The sequence below is a fragment of the Thunnus thynnus genome, chromosome 19 (assembly GCF_963924715.1).
Source record: "Thunnus thynnus chromosome 19, fThuThy2.1, whole genome shotgun sequence".
Classification (NCBI taxonomy): domain Eukaryota; kingdom Metazoa; phylum Chordata; class Actinopteri; order Scombriformes; family Scombridae; genus Thunnus; species Thunnus thynnus.
In genome coordinates this window covers 11103117-11118371 of record NC_089535.1, presented here as the reverse complement: position 1 = coordinate 11118371, position 15255 = coordinate 11103117, and the positions used below count along the sequence as shown (strand labels likewise).

General features: G+C 41.6%; 2 protein-coding genes across 2 annotated transcripts in view; one reads left to right on the top strand and one right to left on the bottom strand.

Annotated features, from left to right (window-relative positions):
- mtrex (Mtr4 exosome RNA helicase) overlaps nt 1-4820 on the bottom strand; it is a 22620-nt gene extending 17800 nt beyond the window's left edge. Inside the window, exons 1-8 of the mRNA XM_067574435.1 lie at nt 4633-4820; nt 4170-4310; nt 3226-3292; nt 1853-1915; nt 1610-1722; nt 645-819; nt 410-500; nt 179-303 (exon numbers count right to left, since the gene is read on the bottom strand). Coding sequence (XP_067430536.1) covers nt 179-303; nt 410-500; nt 645-819; nt 1610-1722; nt 1853-1915; nt 3226-3292; nt 4170-4310; nt 4633-4733 — 876 coding nt within the window. The 5' untranslated portion in view covers nt 4734-4820. The remainder of the gene's footprint in view (nt 1-178; nt 304-409; nt 501-644; nt 820-1609; nt 1723-1852; nt 1916-3225; nt 3293-4169; nt 4311-4632) is intronic.
- Nucleotides 4803-15255, top strand: dhx29 (DEAH (Asp-Glu-Ala-His) box polypeptide 29). The gene is made up of 28 exons (XM_067574434.1): nt 4803-5130; nt 5921-5994; nt 6312-6425; nt 6526-6655; nt 6745-6884; nt 6970-7113; nt 7787-7913; nt 8007-8165; nt 8483-8651; nt 9037-9157; nt 9289-9681; nt 9774-10040; nt 10194-10337; nt 10445-10621; nt 10825-10965; nt 11177-11321; nt 11426-11546; nt 11651-11735; nt 11835-11923; nt 12207-12335; nt 12612-12687; nt 12837-13061; nt 13232-13368; nt 13592-13682; nt 13765-14061; nt 14144-14275; nt 14384-14480; nt 14876-15255. Exons 1-28 carry the CDS (start codon nt 4953-4955, stop codon nt 14929-14931), a joined length of 4158 nt encoding a protein of 1385 aa, XP_067430535.1. The 5' UTR covers nt 4803-4952; the 3' UTR covers nt 14932-15255.

Sequence of the window (15255 nt, the reverse complement as noted above, 5' to 3'; positions counted from 1 at the left end):
AATTATGCAAAATAAAGGGCAGAAAAACACAAAGAGATGTTATCATGATCCCCTCATAAGAACTGACAGATAATTGTGGCCTTCTCACTTTACATACAGGAGGAGGGACAAAGTAACTTTAATTCTAACCCTTATAATTATAATATACATCAGTACAAGTCCACAAAAGAAGGCCCACCTGCTTATGTAGGTGGCAAATCCACTCTGCAAACTGTCTAGCGTTGGGGATGGTGGCCGACAGGAAGACGTAATGCACGTTGTCAGGAAGAAGAATGATGGTCTCCTCCCACACCACACCACGCTCTGAAATACACAGAAATTAAAAGGGAATTGTCACTAATTATCATAAAAATGAAATGGACGTGGGTTGATCAATAGTGTGTTTGTGCCATCTGTGTTCTTTGCCCACCTGAATCTCTCATGTAATGGATCTCATCAAAGACGACCCACGCCACTTCCCTCATGATCTCAGAGCCTCGGTACAGCATGCTCCTCAAGATCTGGGAGGAAAGCAGTTCATTGTGTCAGAACAACCTCTCGGCTCCGTCTCTACTCCCCGGCTGTAAAGTGCCCCTTTCCAATAAAGGTGATATTTGACATATCTAATAAGGTTTCCACTTTTTCCAGACACAACTATAACTCACCTCTGTTGTCATGACAAGGCAGGAGGCAGTGGGGTTGATGGTGACGTCACCAGTCATCAGTCCCACATCCTGGAACTCTTCGTACATTTCTCTGTATTTCTGGTTGGAGAGGGCTTTGATGGGGCTGGTAAAGATCACTCTCTGCTTCTCTCTGAGGGCTAGTGCAATGGCATATCTACAAGAAGAGGATATACAGTAAATCAGATTAGATCACAAATCTGACATTACTATGATTAATGAAAGATAATATTGATTGCTGTCCACCTGGGCCTTGATTTTCAAGGTTTTTGCTACCAAGAAAACTGCATTTGCAATTTTATCACTTGCACTTTGGAGCTTTAGATACCTCCAGTTCTCTGAGAGCACAGCTCTCCAAAATACATACTTGGAACAAACACAATCACAAACAGCTGACTAAAACGAGTAAAACTAATAAAGTCACAGTAGATTTTTTTAACTTGCATGAGATAAACAAGTCAAGAACTTTGATCTTGCATTATGAAAATCTAATTATCAGTGAATATGAAATCCTGAATGGGAAAAATGTTCACTTCAACCTTCTAACAGTAATTACATTTAGGATAGTGTCACTTACAAGTAAAAACTTTCTCAAAAAATTCCACTTTGCTGCATCCAAGAGTCCAGAAAACTCCATTTTAAATTGCATTTATAAAAACAGCGACATGTGGATGTCGTCAAATGTCAGTGTCATGTGCCCCACAAACAATACAGATACAATGGTAGCAGATCCACCAATGCCAGTAGTCAAAGCTAGTAAATATTGCTATTCCTTAGTTATATTCACACAATAGAATATTTGCTGTAGTCTGGACTTAATTACATGCTTTGTTCAACAGCACAGTAAGCAAATAAATTTTGAAACAGTTGTCACAATAGCAAAACAAAGGGGGGGGAAAAAAAACCACCAGAAATTATCCTTAGCGATGCTTATTGATGATACTCACTCAGCACAGACAGTCTTGCCAGCAGATGTGTGTGCGGACACAAGCACGGACTGGTTATTGTCGATACATAAAATAGCCTCGCGCTGGAACGGGTCGAGAATAAAAGGATACTCCTGCAAGACAAACAAGACAAAACGATCAAAACGAAGTAAAGTAATTCTAGTTCTGCAAACCAACTAGTTCAATGCACAGTCTTAAAGGAGTAATAACACACAAGTAGTGTCATTTAAAGGCCCATTATACCTTGGCTGCTTTCCCCACTCGCGGCTTCAGAGGTTTATATTCATCACTGGCAGGCAGAGCGACCTGTTGGGGAAAGACAGAATTTTTAACCATAAAAGTTTGACATTCATAATCAGAGAAATCAGACAGGTGACAAATGAAAGGAAACACCTGAATAAATTAGTGAAGAAACATAACGATGCCATAGATGGCACAAGAGGTCACTAGATAGCTGGTACACAAATGGTGTGAATCATAGGCCCTGTTTACACCTGGTATTAACATCCGAGATCCGATCACTCAGACCACATTCAGAGGTGGTCTGGGCCACATGTGACCACATTCATTTAACAGTGTAAACGCAATAACGTCTTGGGCCACATTGAGGGACCGCCTAGTCAACTGACGTCCTCTATTTTCCGGCAGACTAGGCACAGGACCCTCCGTCCAAAGCTGTTCAACTTGTCTGATAACAGGACAAACTAATTATTTTGTATTTCATGTGAATTAAAAACGTAATCCACCTCCTGTTTTTTCCTGTTTTTCCCGTTCCCCTAACCGGTTTTCCTCTTCAAATCGTCAATTAGAATAGAAATTAAACCATTAATTTTTCAATTGTCTGACTAAAAAAATATTTCAGAAGCTAGACGTTGCTGGATAGTTTCCTCTGTCCTGTCAAGTTCTTAACTACGGTTTTTAGTTTTGCTGCGCTGCTCGACATAATGGAGCTCAGGATTTATCAGGAGGACGGCTGCCTACTCCAAACAGTATGAACCTGGATTGTGTGTGTAACAGCTGACCTACTGGATGTGTAGAAGAACACGGAACATTAATTAACATTAGATCCTGACCGCTGCTGTCAGTGTGTCGGAAATTTAAATAAGGAATGAAGTTATGCTGCTGTGTCTTGTGCGTAAATGTGTCTCTCAAGGGAAACATGCAGCTGCGGGGAGATCGCTGCATATAACGCTCTCTCTTTCTCTATTCCGACACGGAATATTTATATATATCCTGAATATTTATTCAATAGTTATTTAATAGTTATCAAACAAGTTGAGTCAGATCCTCCCGCAAATTAATAACAAACGAATTTGGTCTTTGAAAACGGAAATGATGTCCGTGTTTATTTGCATATAGAGCGGGGAAGTGAGATCCGATCACAAGTGGTCACTCAGGACGCATGTGGAGACGCGTTTTAATGCCAGGTGTACACAGACGTACTTAAAGCTATCCACTTGTGATCAGATCACCCGAGACGCATGTTAATAGCAGGTGTAAACAGGGCCACAATTACACAGTGCTGTTCTGGCAGCTTGTGGTGCCTTACTAAGACAACTTCCTGGTTTTCCTTTTATATGTCAATCTGTAAATTTTCTTTGATTTGCTTTCTTTACCTCATGGGAACATCCTTCAACAGTCTCAACTTGCTCCACCTTCACTTGTGGCATAAATTCTGCAAGACTGGAACAGAGCAAAAGCAGCAACTTAAAATATTTTGCATATTCTGCAGCATCTCAAGCCAATATTCCACCTGACAGTGACAACACTCAAAATCATCGATTTGAATGACAAAGAGTTGAATTAACACCTTTCTGACAGTTTCAACCAAAACTAAAGTAAAGAGTAAAGTAATCACTCTATAGCACAGTTTCAGCATTATATTATTGGATTATAATTATAAATTCATCCTTGTGTAAGCAGTATTCAAGGTGGAACTAAATTAGGTGAAGTAAAGTAAAGTAGCATAAAACAGAAATACTCCAGTAAAGTAGAAATAACCCAAATATTGTACAATATTTGAGTGAATGCAGTTATTTAGCTACTTTCCACCAATGATTAGTGACTGCAAACTGAGTGTACATCAACAGACAGAAGTTATGACAGCACCTAAACACTCTGCACAGGCTCACACAGTATTGAAGGACAGGTTCACACCTTTTCAAGTCTGTCTTAAAACAACAGTCAGGTGTCCATATGAACACTGAAAGATGTTTTCCTCGTTGTCATCATTCCTCCTGTTCATACTGGCTATTAACTGATCCCCTTCAAATGCACTTTCAATATAAGTGATATAAGTGGGTTTTTTTGCAAAAACACATTTCAAAGTTTATCTGAAGCTTATATGAGGCTTCAGCAGTCTGTGGATTTCGGCCCCCATCACTTACACTATAAGTACAATAAGAAGGGATCATCTGGTATGAACAGGAGGAATGATTACAGCTGATTACTGTTAATGATTAATGATTACGGTTTCAATGTTCATTTGGGCATATGACTGTTGTTTTAAGACAGACTTGAAACATTGCGAACCCGTCTTCTAAGATGTACTTCATCTCACTTTAGGTCATTCGCAGATACGGCTTCCAGTCGTGGTTTCTTCCCAAACACCACCTCCTCTCCACCGTCGCTGTCTGCCTCCCTCTTGACCCTGGGAGATGGACCAGCCTCCTTGTCAGTGCCATTTTTAACAACAGCTTTGCTGCAAAATAGAAAAACACAGGCAGACACATAAGTTAGCTGCTGTTAGCCGACGGTGTCTGAATTTACGCTGGAAAGGTTAGCTAAACAGTTTGAAATTTAAACTTCCTACACATATTATATGTAAAACATTAAAAATACGTTTATCGGTACCGCTACACACTTTATCTGGTGTCTCATAAACGAGTTAACTGTCATTTAGCTCGCTAACTCGTCAGTTGACGTTAACGTTATCAGACACGAGCACACTTCATGCTACAATCAGGTTCCCTCTTAAAGTTCAAACCCCAAACTTAACTATGCGAAAAAACCCAAACATTTACCCTATTTCTGGAGTCAGTGAGGCAGGTATCTTTTTGCTTGTGGCACTTTGTTGTTCCTCGTCAAACACGCTGAACAAACCGTCTCCAAATGCGTCTGCCATGATTGTTAGGGGCACACTTCCCACAATACAACACGAGGTTGCTCTCCGGTAACACTTCCTCTACGGCAGCCGGGTGGTCCAAAAGTGACGCGTCATATATACGAAGTGTGAGGATTCAGTCTCTGTTTTGCTCTTTATTTAAAACCACCACCTTTCAGCGCTTTGCTGATGATCCGCCATCATACAGTCGCATAGAGGAGGCAGTATTTTGGTGACTTAATGGGTGGTAAGAAGAAGAAATCGGCGGCGGCTGGTGCTCCGGTGGCTCCGGCAGCGGCGGCAGCAGCAACGGGCAGGGCTGGTGCCGCTGCAGCGGGGAACAGCGTGGCGGAGGAGTCGAAGAAACAGCCACACAGCAACAAGCCGGCTAAACCAGCCAAAGAGAACAAGTCAAAAGGTGGTATTAACTATCTACCAGCACGAAAACGTCATTCCCGAGTTTGTTTGGTTTCTATCGGTGTCATTCCCAAAATTCAGACACCAGAAACATCACTATACAGTTCACACAGTCAGGCAGGCACTCAGCGTTAAAGTATGACTTTTATCTGTACAGAGGTGGACGTAATATCATTAACATTCATCTACTCTGTACAGTAGTGGATAAATAAATCCTAAAAGTCCTTCCATTAGGTACAGACTGTCAGAATGTGTTGACACACTCCCAGCTGTAGTGTGTGGTGGGATAGATTGCATTATATTGTGTAGACATTAATGATATTGTGTGTTCAGCCTTGTATGTATGTTTACTTGTCTTTTACTGTTTTTACTTCAACTAGTAAACGAGTAAACAAACTAGTAAATAAACCGCGAGGCTGCAGGGTTGTGCAGATTCACTGTGAGAACTTTTGCACAAGGGACGTCATATTTTCGTCACAGTGTCCTTATTTTTAGTAATTTGATAAGTATAAAATAACATACCTCCTCTGGTTACAGGTTAATAAAAGTCACAAAATCCCCTTTTTTTGCTTCATGGCAGATGTGTGAACAATGTTCTTGTCAGATTGGTAAACAAATTTTGGTGTCTGGTAACTTGTGGTGGACATTTGACTGTACATTAGACACTTCCAACAGTTAATCAATCCATCAAAATAGAAACAGCTGTTAGTTGTAGCTGAATCTGCACAATAGTGTGTGATAGTAAATCTGTGATGTAATCATAAATAAAACATACTTTTTTCTTCCTCCAGCTCCGAAGACCTACAGTCTTGCCAACACTGCCCAGGTTGACACAGGTGGAGTCTCAGACAAATCGATCCTTAAAGTAAGTGGTTGGTTCATTAACTGTGTACTTTATCTTTACTGTGCAGCTTGACAGGATTTCTCTTTAATTACTCTTTATGCCTAGTAAATGTTTCATCTGTAACCTGTAACCTGTTGTTGACTTTACTACAGGGTGAGGTAAATCAGTCAGACATGCTGTAGTATTAGTTATTTAAATGGGCTGTTTATATAATGTCCCAGCAGCTGAAATAGTCCATCATTTATTTAGCTGTGAGTCACATTTTTTTCATGTGTGTTTCATGCTTCAAAATGTTTATTAATGGTTGAGATGAGACCAAAACTTTCCTTCTAACGCAGGTTTCAATTCAAGCTGACCTGGAGAAAAAGATCATCAAGCTGATCAATGACTTCAGACAGGAAAACTGTGACAAAGGGCCCGTATCAGGCCGACTCACAAACAAGAAATTACTGGTAAAGACAAAACCGATTCTCCAACTTTTACACAGTTAATACATATATCAATGTTTTTCTGTGGGAGATTGTTGTATTCGGGTTTTGTTTGTGGTTGCAGGATCTCTACACAGCTCTGCAGAAGTTCAACTTCAAGAGAGAGCACATTGAGGAGGCGATGAAGAGTAGTGTGCTGTACGGAGGGGATCTCCACTCTGCTCTCGACTGGCTTTGCCTCAACCTTAAAGATGGTAAAAGAGCATCAGCAGTTGTTTAAGATGTCATCCTGAGGAAACAAGGCTGTCAAAGCAATAACTTTCTTAATTTGTCTATTTACCAGAGGAGCTGCCGGAAGGTTTTACCCAGCAGATGCAGGAGGAGAGCCAGAGGAGCAGACCCAGGTTCCAGCCTCCTGCCCAGCAGAAACCTGCACCCCCGAGCCCCAAAGCACCCAGTAATCCCCGCAAAGAGACCACCAAGGTATGTGTGTTTATTTACAAGTGTGTCTTGGGTAAACAGACGTGTACTGTGACACATTAAACCTTATAAGTGTGGTGTTTGCCAGGCCACAGAGAAGGATGAAGCTGCAAGCATGAAGGATTGGATCTTAAGGTATGCAGAGCAGAGCAGTGATGAGGAGGAGGAGGAAGAGGAGGATGGAGGGAAGAAGACTGTGCGCAATCCTGAACTGGACGAAAAGTTTGATCCAGTAAGTAAAATTAAAGACACTTAAATCTGAGATTTTTTTTTTAAATTAAAGGAACTGTTGGGCATTTTGGGAAATATGTTTTTTGCTTTTTCACTGAGATTTAGATACATTTTTGGTTTTTGTACACATTAAACATACCAGACATCACATTTTAAGTAGTGAGCTGTGCTGATTGGTAGATTTTGTTACCTTCAACAGCGCCAGGCTAACTGTTTCCCCTTATTTCCAGTCTTTATACTAAACCAAGCTAACTGGCTGCTGGCTGTAGCTTGATATTTAACAGAAAAATATGAGACTGGTATCGATCTTCTCACCTAAGTCTCAGCAAAAAAGTGAATAAGGATATTTCCCAAAATTATTTTTTAATTATTTCTTAAATAGCCCATCTGTATAGTGGACACTATAGCACATTTTTGTGGCTAGAGATGCTCTCTATACTTTTATTTAGAAATGTTGATCAGATTGGTTGATGACAGCCGTTCAGCTTTTGTATGAAGTTAGGATTTGTGATATTCTGGTATATTAAATATTAGCTTCAAGCTAACTCTGGTGCAGTGCATCATTTATGCTTAATACTGCACACTGTCCTGTTCAATAAATCAAATCAAATCAATAAAGTATGTGGCATGGTGCAGTAGTTCTATAATAGTGTGTGTTGTTTCTTGCCATGTAGAACGATAGGTATTTGATCCTCACTGCTCAGCTGTATGATGCTAAAGACATGGCAACCGCTGCCAAAACAAAAGGAGACAAGGCGGGCCAAAGGATGGCACAGGACAGAATACGCGTCATACAGCAAGGTGTGTGTGCTTTAACATTCAGATTCAGAGATTAAACAATTTCTTCCAACTTACTTTTGACTTTCATAGAACAAATGTATTTTCTGTTTCTAGAAATGAAGCAACTGGAGTCCCATCCGATGTTCAATCCAGCTATAAAAGTGGTGGATGCGCCTCAGAAGGAGAAGAAAATACTTCCTGTCACTGAGGACAAAGAAGACCTCAGCTTCAACTTATTTGAACAAGCTGAAAAGGACCCTCCTGCACAGAAAGGTACATCTCACAAATAAACACCTTCTGAGCCAAGCTAAATTAAAAAAAAAGGTTCAAATTTTTTTACAGGATATAGTAAATGTGAAACATAACTATTAATGTAGTAATGTAGCTTACAGTAGCTTCAAATTGTATTGATATGGTTCAAGAGTAATACACTGTAATAGATGCTGTACACACATACGACACATCACTGACCACAGATAAAAAGAGCGTTATGTGAGTGGTCATGTTTTTTAATGCAATAATTGATTATAATTGACCTCTCTCTGATACACACTGTGTTGCTGACCATATTGTTACATTTTCCTCTGCAGTTGTGAAAAAGAACGAGCCAAAGGATATTCGCAATTTTGACTACACAGCTCGCAGCTGGACAGGGAAGTCTCCAAAACAGTTCCTCATAGACTGGGTCCGAAAGAACCTGCCCAAGAGTCCCCCGCCGTCTTTTCACAAGGTTCCTGCCGGCAGATACTGGAGATGCAAGTAAGTGTGTGATTCTGCGTCTCTGTTCCCATATACAAATGCTGTCACATAAAAAGACACACTCTGTTTTGTGTGTAGCACTGGAGAGATACACTTGCCAAGGGAGAAATGCTTAAGACAGTTTTGATGTGTTGAAAAATTGAAAATTTGATGAGCGAGGTTCTTCTCAGGGGTCTCTCAGGGTTTTCTTCTGTTTGGACAATCAGGGAGCAAGCTGTGGTCCTGAACTTCCTTTCTGACCAGTTAGGCCTTCAAACAGTAGTATATACTGTATAAATTTTAACTTAAGCATGTATGCCACATGTGTGCACACACTATGAAAATATCAATCAGTCATGCCCTTTAGAAATATTTTGTCTTAATGTGATGTCTTTGTATCCATTAGGGTGCGTGTTCAGAGGCCAGATGATGTTGTGGAAGTTTGTCCAACCATCCTGACTGAAGACAGCATGCAGGCTCAACATCTGGCAGCCACACAGGCACTCTACACCCTGGTTAAAGGACAGGTAATACATGTAACCTAGCAGAGGATAGCACTGTTTTTCTGTGCAGATTGACCTGTTGTAGCCGTATATTCTAATTCAAATTTTCTTTTAACAATTGATTCACTCCCCCTTTCTCTATCTGTCGCTCTCAGTCGGTGCACCAGCTCCTCCCACCAACTTACAGAGATGTCTGGCTGGAGTGGAGAGACAACGAGCAGCAGCAACAGGAAGAAAGCCGCACTGCTGCCAACAAACCTCGAGACCAATTCATCTCCCGCCTACTGACCAGACTCAAACAGCAGCAGAACCAGAACCAGAAGCAGGAGTCTGGCTCCGAAGGCCAGCTGGGGCTAGGTGGCGATGGGGATGAAGAGCCTGAAGAGTCCTGGGAGAATCTGGCTGCTCTTGACATCGGAGAGGGAGGAGAAGAACTGGAGGACAAGAGTGAGAAAAAAGGAGGAAGGAAGGAAAGGGAAGGAGCACTCGAGGCATCCAGAGAGCTTTTAATGAAGCTGAAGAATTCACCACTGGCCCACAAACTACAGGTAAACACACTTAAGCATTGTACAATTTACCATCTTTAAGACATTTTACGTGAAATGAACCCAAGTCATTCAACGAGTATCCCACCCTCAAGGCAGAGCGAGAGCAGCTTCCTGTCTTCCAACACCGGCATCGTGTCCTGGAGGCTCTGCAGCGCCACCCTGTGGTCGTGGTGGCTGGAGAGACGGGCAGCGGAAAGAGTACTCAGATTCCTCAGTTCCTCTTGGAGGAGCTGTTGACTGGGGGTAAAGTGGCGCAGCCCTGCAACATCGTGGTGACCCAGCCCCGCAGGATATCTGCCATGAGCCTGGCCTGCAGGGTCAGCCAGGAGCTTGGCTGTGAGGATGGACCGGGATCGAAGGTGAAAATACATCTTTACTAAGACATCTAAAGGCTTGATGGCCCTTAATTTGAAACATTGTGATTAGCTGTCATACAAATAATAATGCAGGCTTATAGGATGAACTTTCACTTCGCTTTAACGATCATGTTTCATGTGGAAATCATGTTTCAGTCGTCGCTGTGCGGATACCAGATCAGGATGGAGAATCAGTCCGGGGAGTGGACCCGCCTGCTGTACTGTACGACTGGAGTTCTGCTCAGGAAACTCCAGCATGACAGACACCTCAGCTCCCTGACGCACATCATTGTAGACGAGGTACCGACAGTTTCTGTTGGATTAAAGACTTTGTTTAAAAACGTCTTTAATGACTTTAGAGTGTCCTTCCCACCCTCAGGTTAATATCCACACCTCCATCTTCTCAGGTCCACGAACGCAGTGTCCAGTCAGACTTCCTGCTAACCATCCTGAAAGATGTTGTTCTGAGGAGATCAGACCTGCAGCTGATCCTAATGAGCGCCACAGTGGACTGTGACAAGTTCTCCAACTACTTCAACCGCTGCCCAGTAATCACCATCCCTGGAAGGACTTTCCCAGTGGAGGTGAGAGGAGCTATTGTTGTTTTGGTGTAGCTATCTATTTTAAATGTCCTTTTTGTCTGTCCTGGCGTCTTTGGAGGTGGATTACAGGGATAAGCTGCATCTGTTTTTTCCATTTACAGATGCATTTTTGAATTTTGAACTTGAACCTGAAGGCAGAGGAAACAGGAAATCCTGTACTCAAGTGCCTGTGGTTTTATTTCCAGGTGTTCCATTTGGAAGACATCGTGGAGCAGACAGGGTACGTCCTGGAAAAGGACTCGGAGTACAGCCAGAAAATTCTTGAAGAAGAAGAGGAAGTTAGCATCTCTGTCACTCAAAAAGGTGGCAAGACATTACAGCATCAGGTAATGATGGATCTCTGCAGCAGTAATATCTCCTTCTTAGACTTTTGCTTGTGGAAATAAATGAGAAGACAAGTGTTATTTCCTTTCAGTCTTTTCTTATTCATCTGTGTATTTCCTAGTTTAATGTTATATAATCACTATTGTTGCTGTTGTTATTTCATCAAATGCTCTAATGTCTGGGAACTTGCACACGTGCTTCTCTTTCTTTCAGGAAGTGATAATAAGGGACTCATCTGCAGGCTGGGACCTAGGTCCTGACCTGGACCACTTCAGCAGCAGGACTCGGCAGGTGCTGCAGTATACGAACCCCAATAAGATCAACATGGATTTGCTGGTTGACCTTCTAGACTACCTAGGTACAACACATCATCATGCTTGTTTCAGACAGCATAAAGTACATTTTTATGCATGCTTTTTTTTTTAATGTGTAAAATTTCTGGCCTTCTTTGTGCTCTGCCAGATAAATCTCCACAATTTGCGGAGTTGGATGGGGCCATTCTCGTGTTCCTCCCGGGTCTGGCTCACATCCAGCAGCTCCACGACCTGCTCTCCTCAGACAAGAGGTTCAAGGACAAAAACAGGTGACATATGTCCATTAATGTCATGTACTGTTATCTAATAAACACCCATAACAGTCTTGCCCCAAACAGTTTATTTAACTTGTAGTTGTGTCTGTTACTTTAAGGTACAAGATTGTTGCTCTGCACTCTACTCTCTCTTCAAAGGACCAGGCTGCAGCGTTCACAGTGCCCTCCAATGGAGTTAGGAAGGTACTACAGAATGTGTTATAATGAAGCACTGTGAAACTGAACAAGTACAATATATTCACAATAAGTTCTAAAAATCTGTACTGTTATGCTCTCTGTTAGATTGTGTTGTCAACCAACATTGCTGAGACAGGTGTGACTATTCCCGACGTTGTGTTTGTCATCGACACTGGGAAGACCAAAGAAAATAAGTAAGGACTCATAAACAATGTCAGAAAAAGTCTCTCATACTGTAGTGTTATTATATTATCTCCTATGAAGTTAAAACATATTTCTGTCCTCATGGGATGTAAGTTATTATATCTGTTTAATGGCTTCTGTGACAGGAGTTGTCAAAGTATGTTTTATCTAATTGCCAGTTTCTGTGAATAAATACTAAGTAGAAAGAAAATAATTATAGTAACGGGAAGTTCATAAGTTCATAAGTGAAGTTGGTTGCAGAGAGACTTAACTCCAGTGTTCTGTGTTGTTCAGGTATCATGAGAGCAGCCAGATGAGTTCTCTGGTGGAAACCTTTGTGTCCAAAGCCAGCGCCCTCCAGAGGCAGGGGAGAGCAGGACGAGTCCGCAATGGCTTCTGTTTCAGACTTTACCCGAAATACAGGTAAAGTGGAGATGGTAACTCAATCAAAACAGGGCATCTGCAGGTCCAGAAAAGTCTTAAAAAGCATCAAATCCAGTTCTCTCAAAAAAAGCCCTTTCTTCCTGTCATTCTTTGACTGTAATTATCATGAAACAGGAATTAAATAGTATTCTATGTGGTGTTAAAAAGGTCCCTGCAAGAACAGAAAGTAGGAAACTGATCATTTCCCATCAGATAAATAGGATGTGTTCAGACAAAAAAACACCTATACACGTCAGCATTTCTGTTTCATCTCAGGTTTGACGCGTTCATGGATTACTCCATTCCAGAGATACTACGGGTCCCCCTGGAGGAGCTCTGTCTTCATATTATGGTATTTAATGCACCATACTCAGTCGCACAAAAATGAAAATTCACTCAAAGCCAAACACTTCAACCTTCTACCACATGTGGAAACATTATTGAAGCTTCTGTTAGATGTTCTCTTAGATGTTCTTCTCTCCCCTCTCTCCCCTCTGGTAGAAATGTCAGTACGGCTCCCCAGAGGAGTTTCTGAGCCGGGCCCTGGATGCTCCGCAGCCTCAGTCAGTCAGTAACGCCGTCAACCTGCTGAGGAAGATCGGTGCTTGTCACCTTAACCATCATCTCCTCACCCCTCTGGGACACCACCTGGCGAGCCTGCCCGTCAATGTGAAGATTGGCAAGATGCTCATCTATGGAGCCATTCTCGGCTGCTTGGAGCCCATAGTACGTTCCGCTGTCTCATTTCTCAGAAAACACTCTCTAACTAATATTTTGCGACTGTGTAATGACTATATCTTGGTATTTTATTATATCACTACTTCTATAACTATATTATGTAATAAATATATATTTTTGAATTATTATTTGTTTCATATCTTGCCATTTTGTTTCAGGCAACCATCGCGGCTGCAATCACTGAAAAGTCTCCCTTCTCCACACCAATGAATAGAAAGGAGGAAGCCAACCTGGCTAAAGCCGCACTAGCATTAGCCAACTCCGATCACCTGACCATATACAATGCATATCTGGGGTACAGACTTTTCTGAATACTTTTAAAGGCTTGACTTCAAAGACAGCTTGAGTATTTTTCCTAAAGTTGCATGTTTGAGATTTTCAGTAGAAAATGTATAACTCACAATGTTTGGAAGGTGTTGTGTTTTCTATCAAAATACATTTTTTGAGTCCCTGAATTACTGTTGATTTTGTTATTTCCTGATGATCTATTTTCTTTTGTTAACCTGTCATACTGTCAGGTGGAAGAACTCACAGAATGAGGGTCAAAGAGCAGAAATGTCCTTCTGCAGAAAACACTTCCTCAATCGAACAGCTCTCATTACAATAGAGGTAACACACACGTATACATTTATTCGCAGATCATTTTCTCTTCCACTTCCTGTCTAATCCCACATGTTTGACTCTTATCCAGGATGTGAAGCATGACCTGATGAAGATGATGGAGCAGGCAGGTTTCTGGTCGTCTCGCTCCTCTTCTCACTTAAAGCCGCAGGCGGCCACGCTGTCCAAACAGCAGATCTCCGTCCTGAACGCAGTGCTGACAGCCGGGCTCTACGACAGTGTGGCCCGGGTCTTGTGCACCACCTCTGTGGATGTGCTCGAGCGGGTGGCCTGCACAGTGGAGACCCCGCAAGGCAAGGCTCAGGTCCACCCCTCATCTGTTAACCGCAACCTGCAGACACACGGCTGGCTGCTGTACCAGGAAAAGGTATGGATAAAGAATGTGTGTCTATGTGTGTAATATCTGTTATCAATAATTCACAGTTGTGCTAATAAACATTTATCCACAGGTGAAATACACTAAGATCTACCTGCGAGACACAACTCTGATATCTCCGTTCCCCATGCTGCTGTTTGGAGGTGACATCGATATTCAGCACAGAGAAAGGCTCATCACATTAGACAGTTGGATGCATTTCCAGGTCAGAGGTCACTGGAGTTGTTCTGGGGCTCCCAAACTTGACTTTGTAGACTAATGAAATGGATGTCATTCCTGGTTTATTGACTTCAATTTATCTTCGATCTTAAAGGCTCCTGTAAGGATCGGTGTGATCTTCAAACACCTGAGGAAGCTGATGGACTCTTTGCTTGAAAAGAAGATAGAGAACCCTCGGATGAGTCTAGAAGGTAAACCCAAGTGAAAAAACATGACAAAGGCACTTCAGTTGCTGTCTAAAGTTAAACAAGGCATGGCTTTGCAGTGTTCATAATTTGACAGCTGCTAAAATCTTGGTCAAGCAAATTATGATTTTATTAATAGAGGAACACCCTTTGTTTTACATTTAAATTTTTTTCAAGAAAAATTACCCGCTGTTGTGTACAGATGCTGTACTTTAAGTGTAGTAATATATGTACATTTTACAATTATACAATAATTATATAAATACAACCATAAGAATATTAATATGGAGATATACAGTTTTGAAGCAGATTAGTCTGCACATAAAAATAAAAGGAAAAGATGGTTTTGTTTTGTTTTTCTCCAGCATTACATTTGCTCTGATCCTGTCTGTCTGCTATAGGTGAGAAGACCATCCCTGTGATTCTGGAGCTGATCAAATCAGAGCATGCTGTGTGACATCAGACCAACAAAGGATTTATTTGCCACTGAAGAACCAGCATACCTTTGTCTTACGCTGTCGACGGGGCTCTGCACCTACTGTACAGTCCTGTTGACAAAGTGCTTCCTGTTTCAACTCTGATATTCAGGATGGACGCCTGCAAACAAACAGTGGACATATATGGGCATCCTAAAGATAAATGATGGTTACAAGGAACTCTCACCCACATGAGGAAGACCGAATAATATGAAATGCAAAAAGACAAAAAATTTGAGAGAAAAGAAACTGAAAATTATGTTGCCAAATGTGGTGGAAATAAAGCTGTATTAATTTTTATTGAA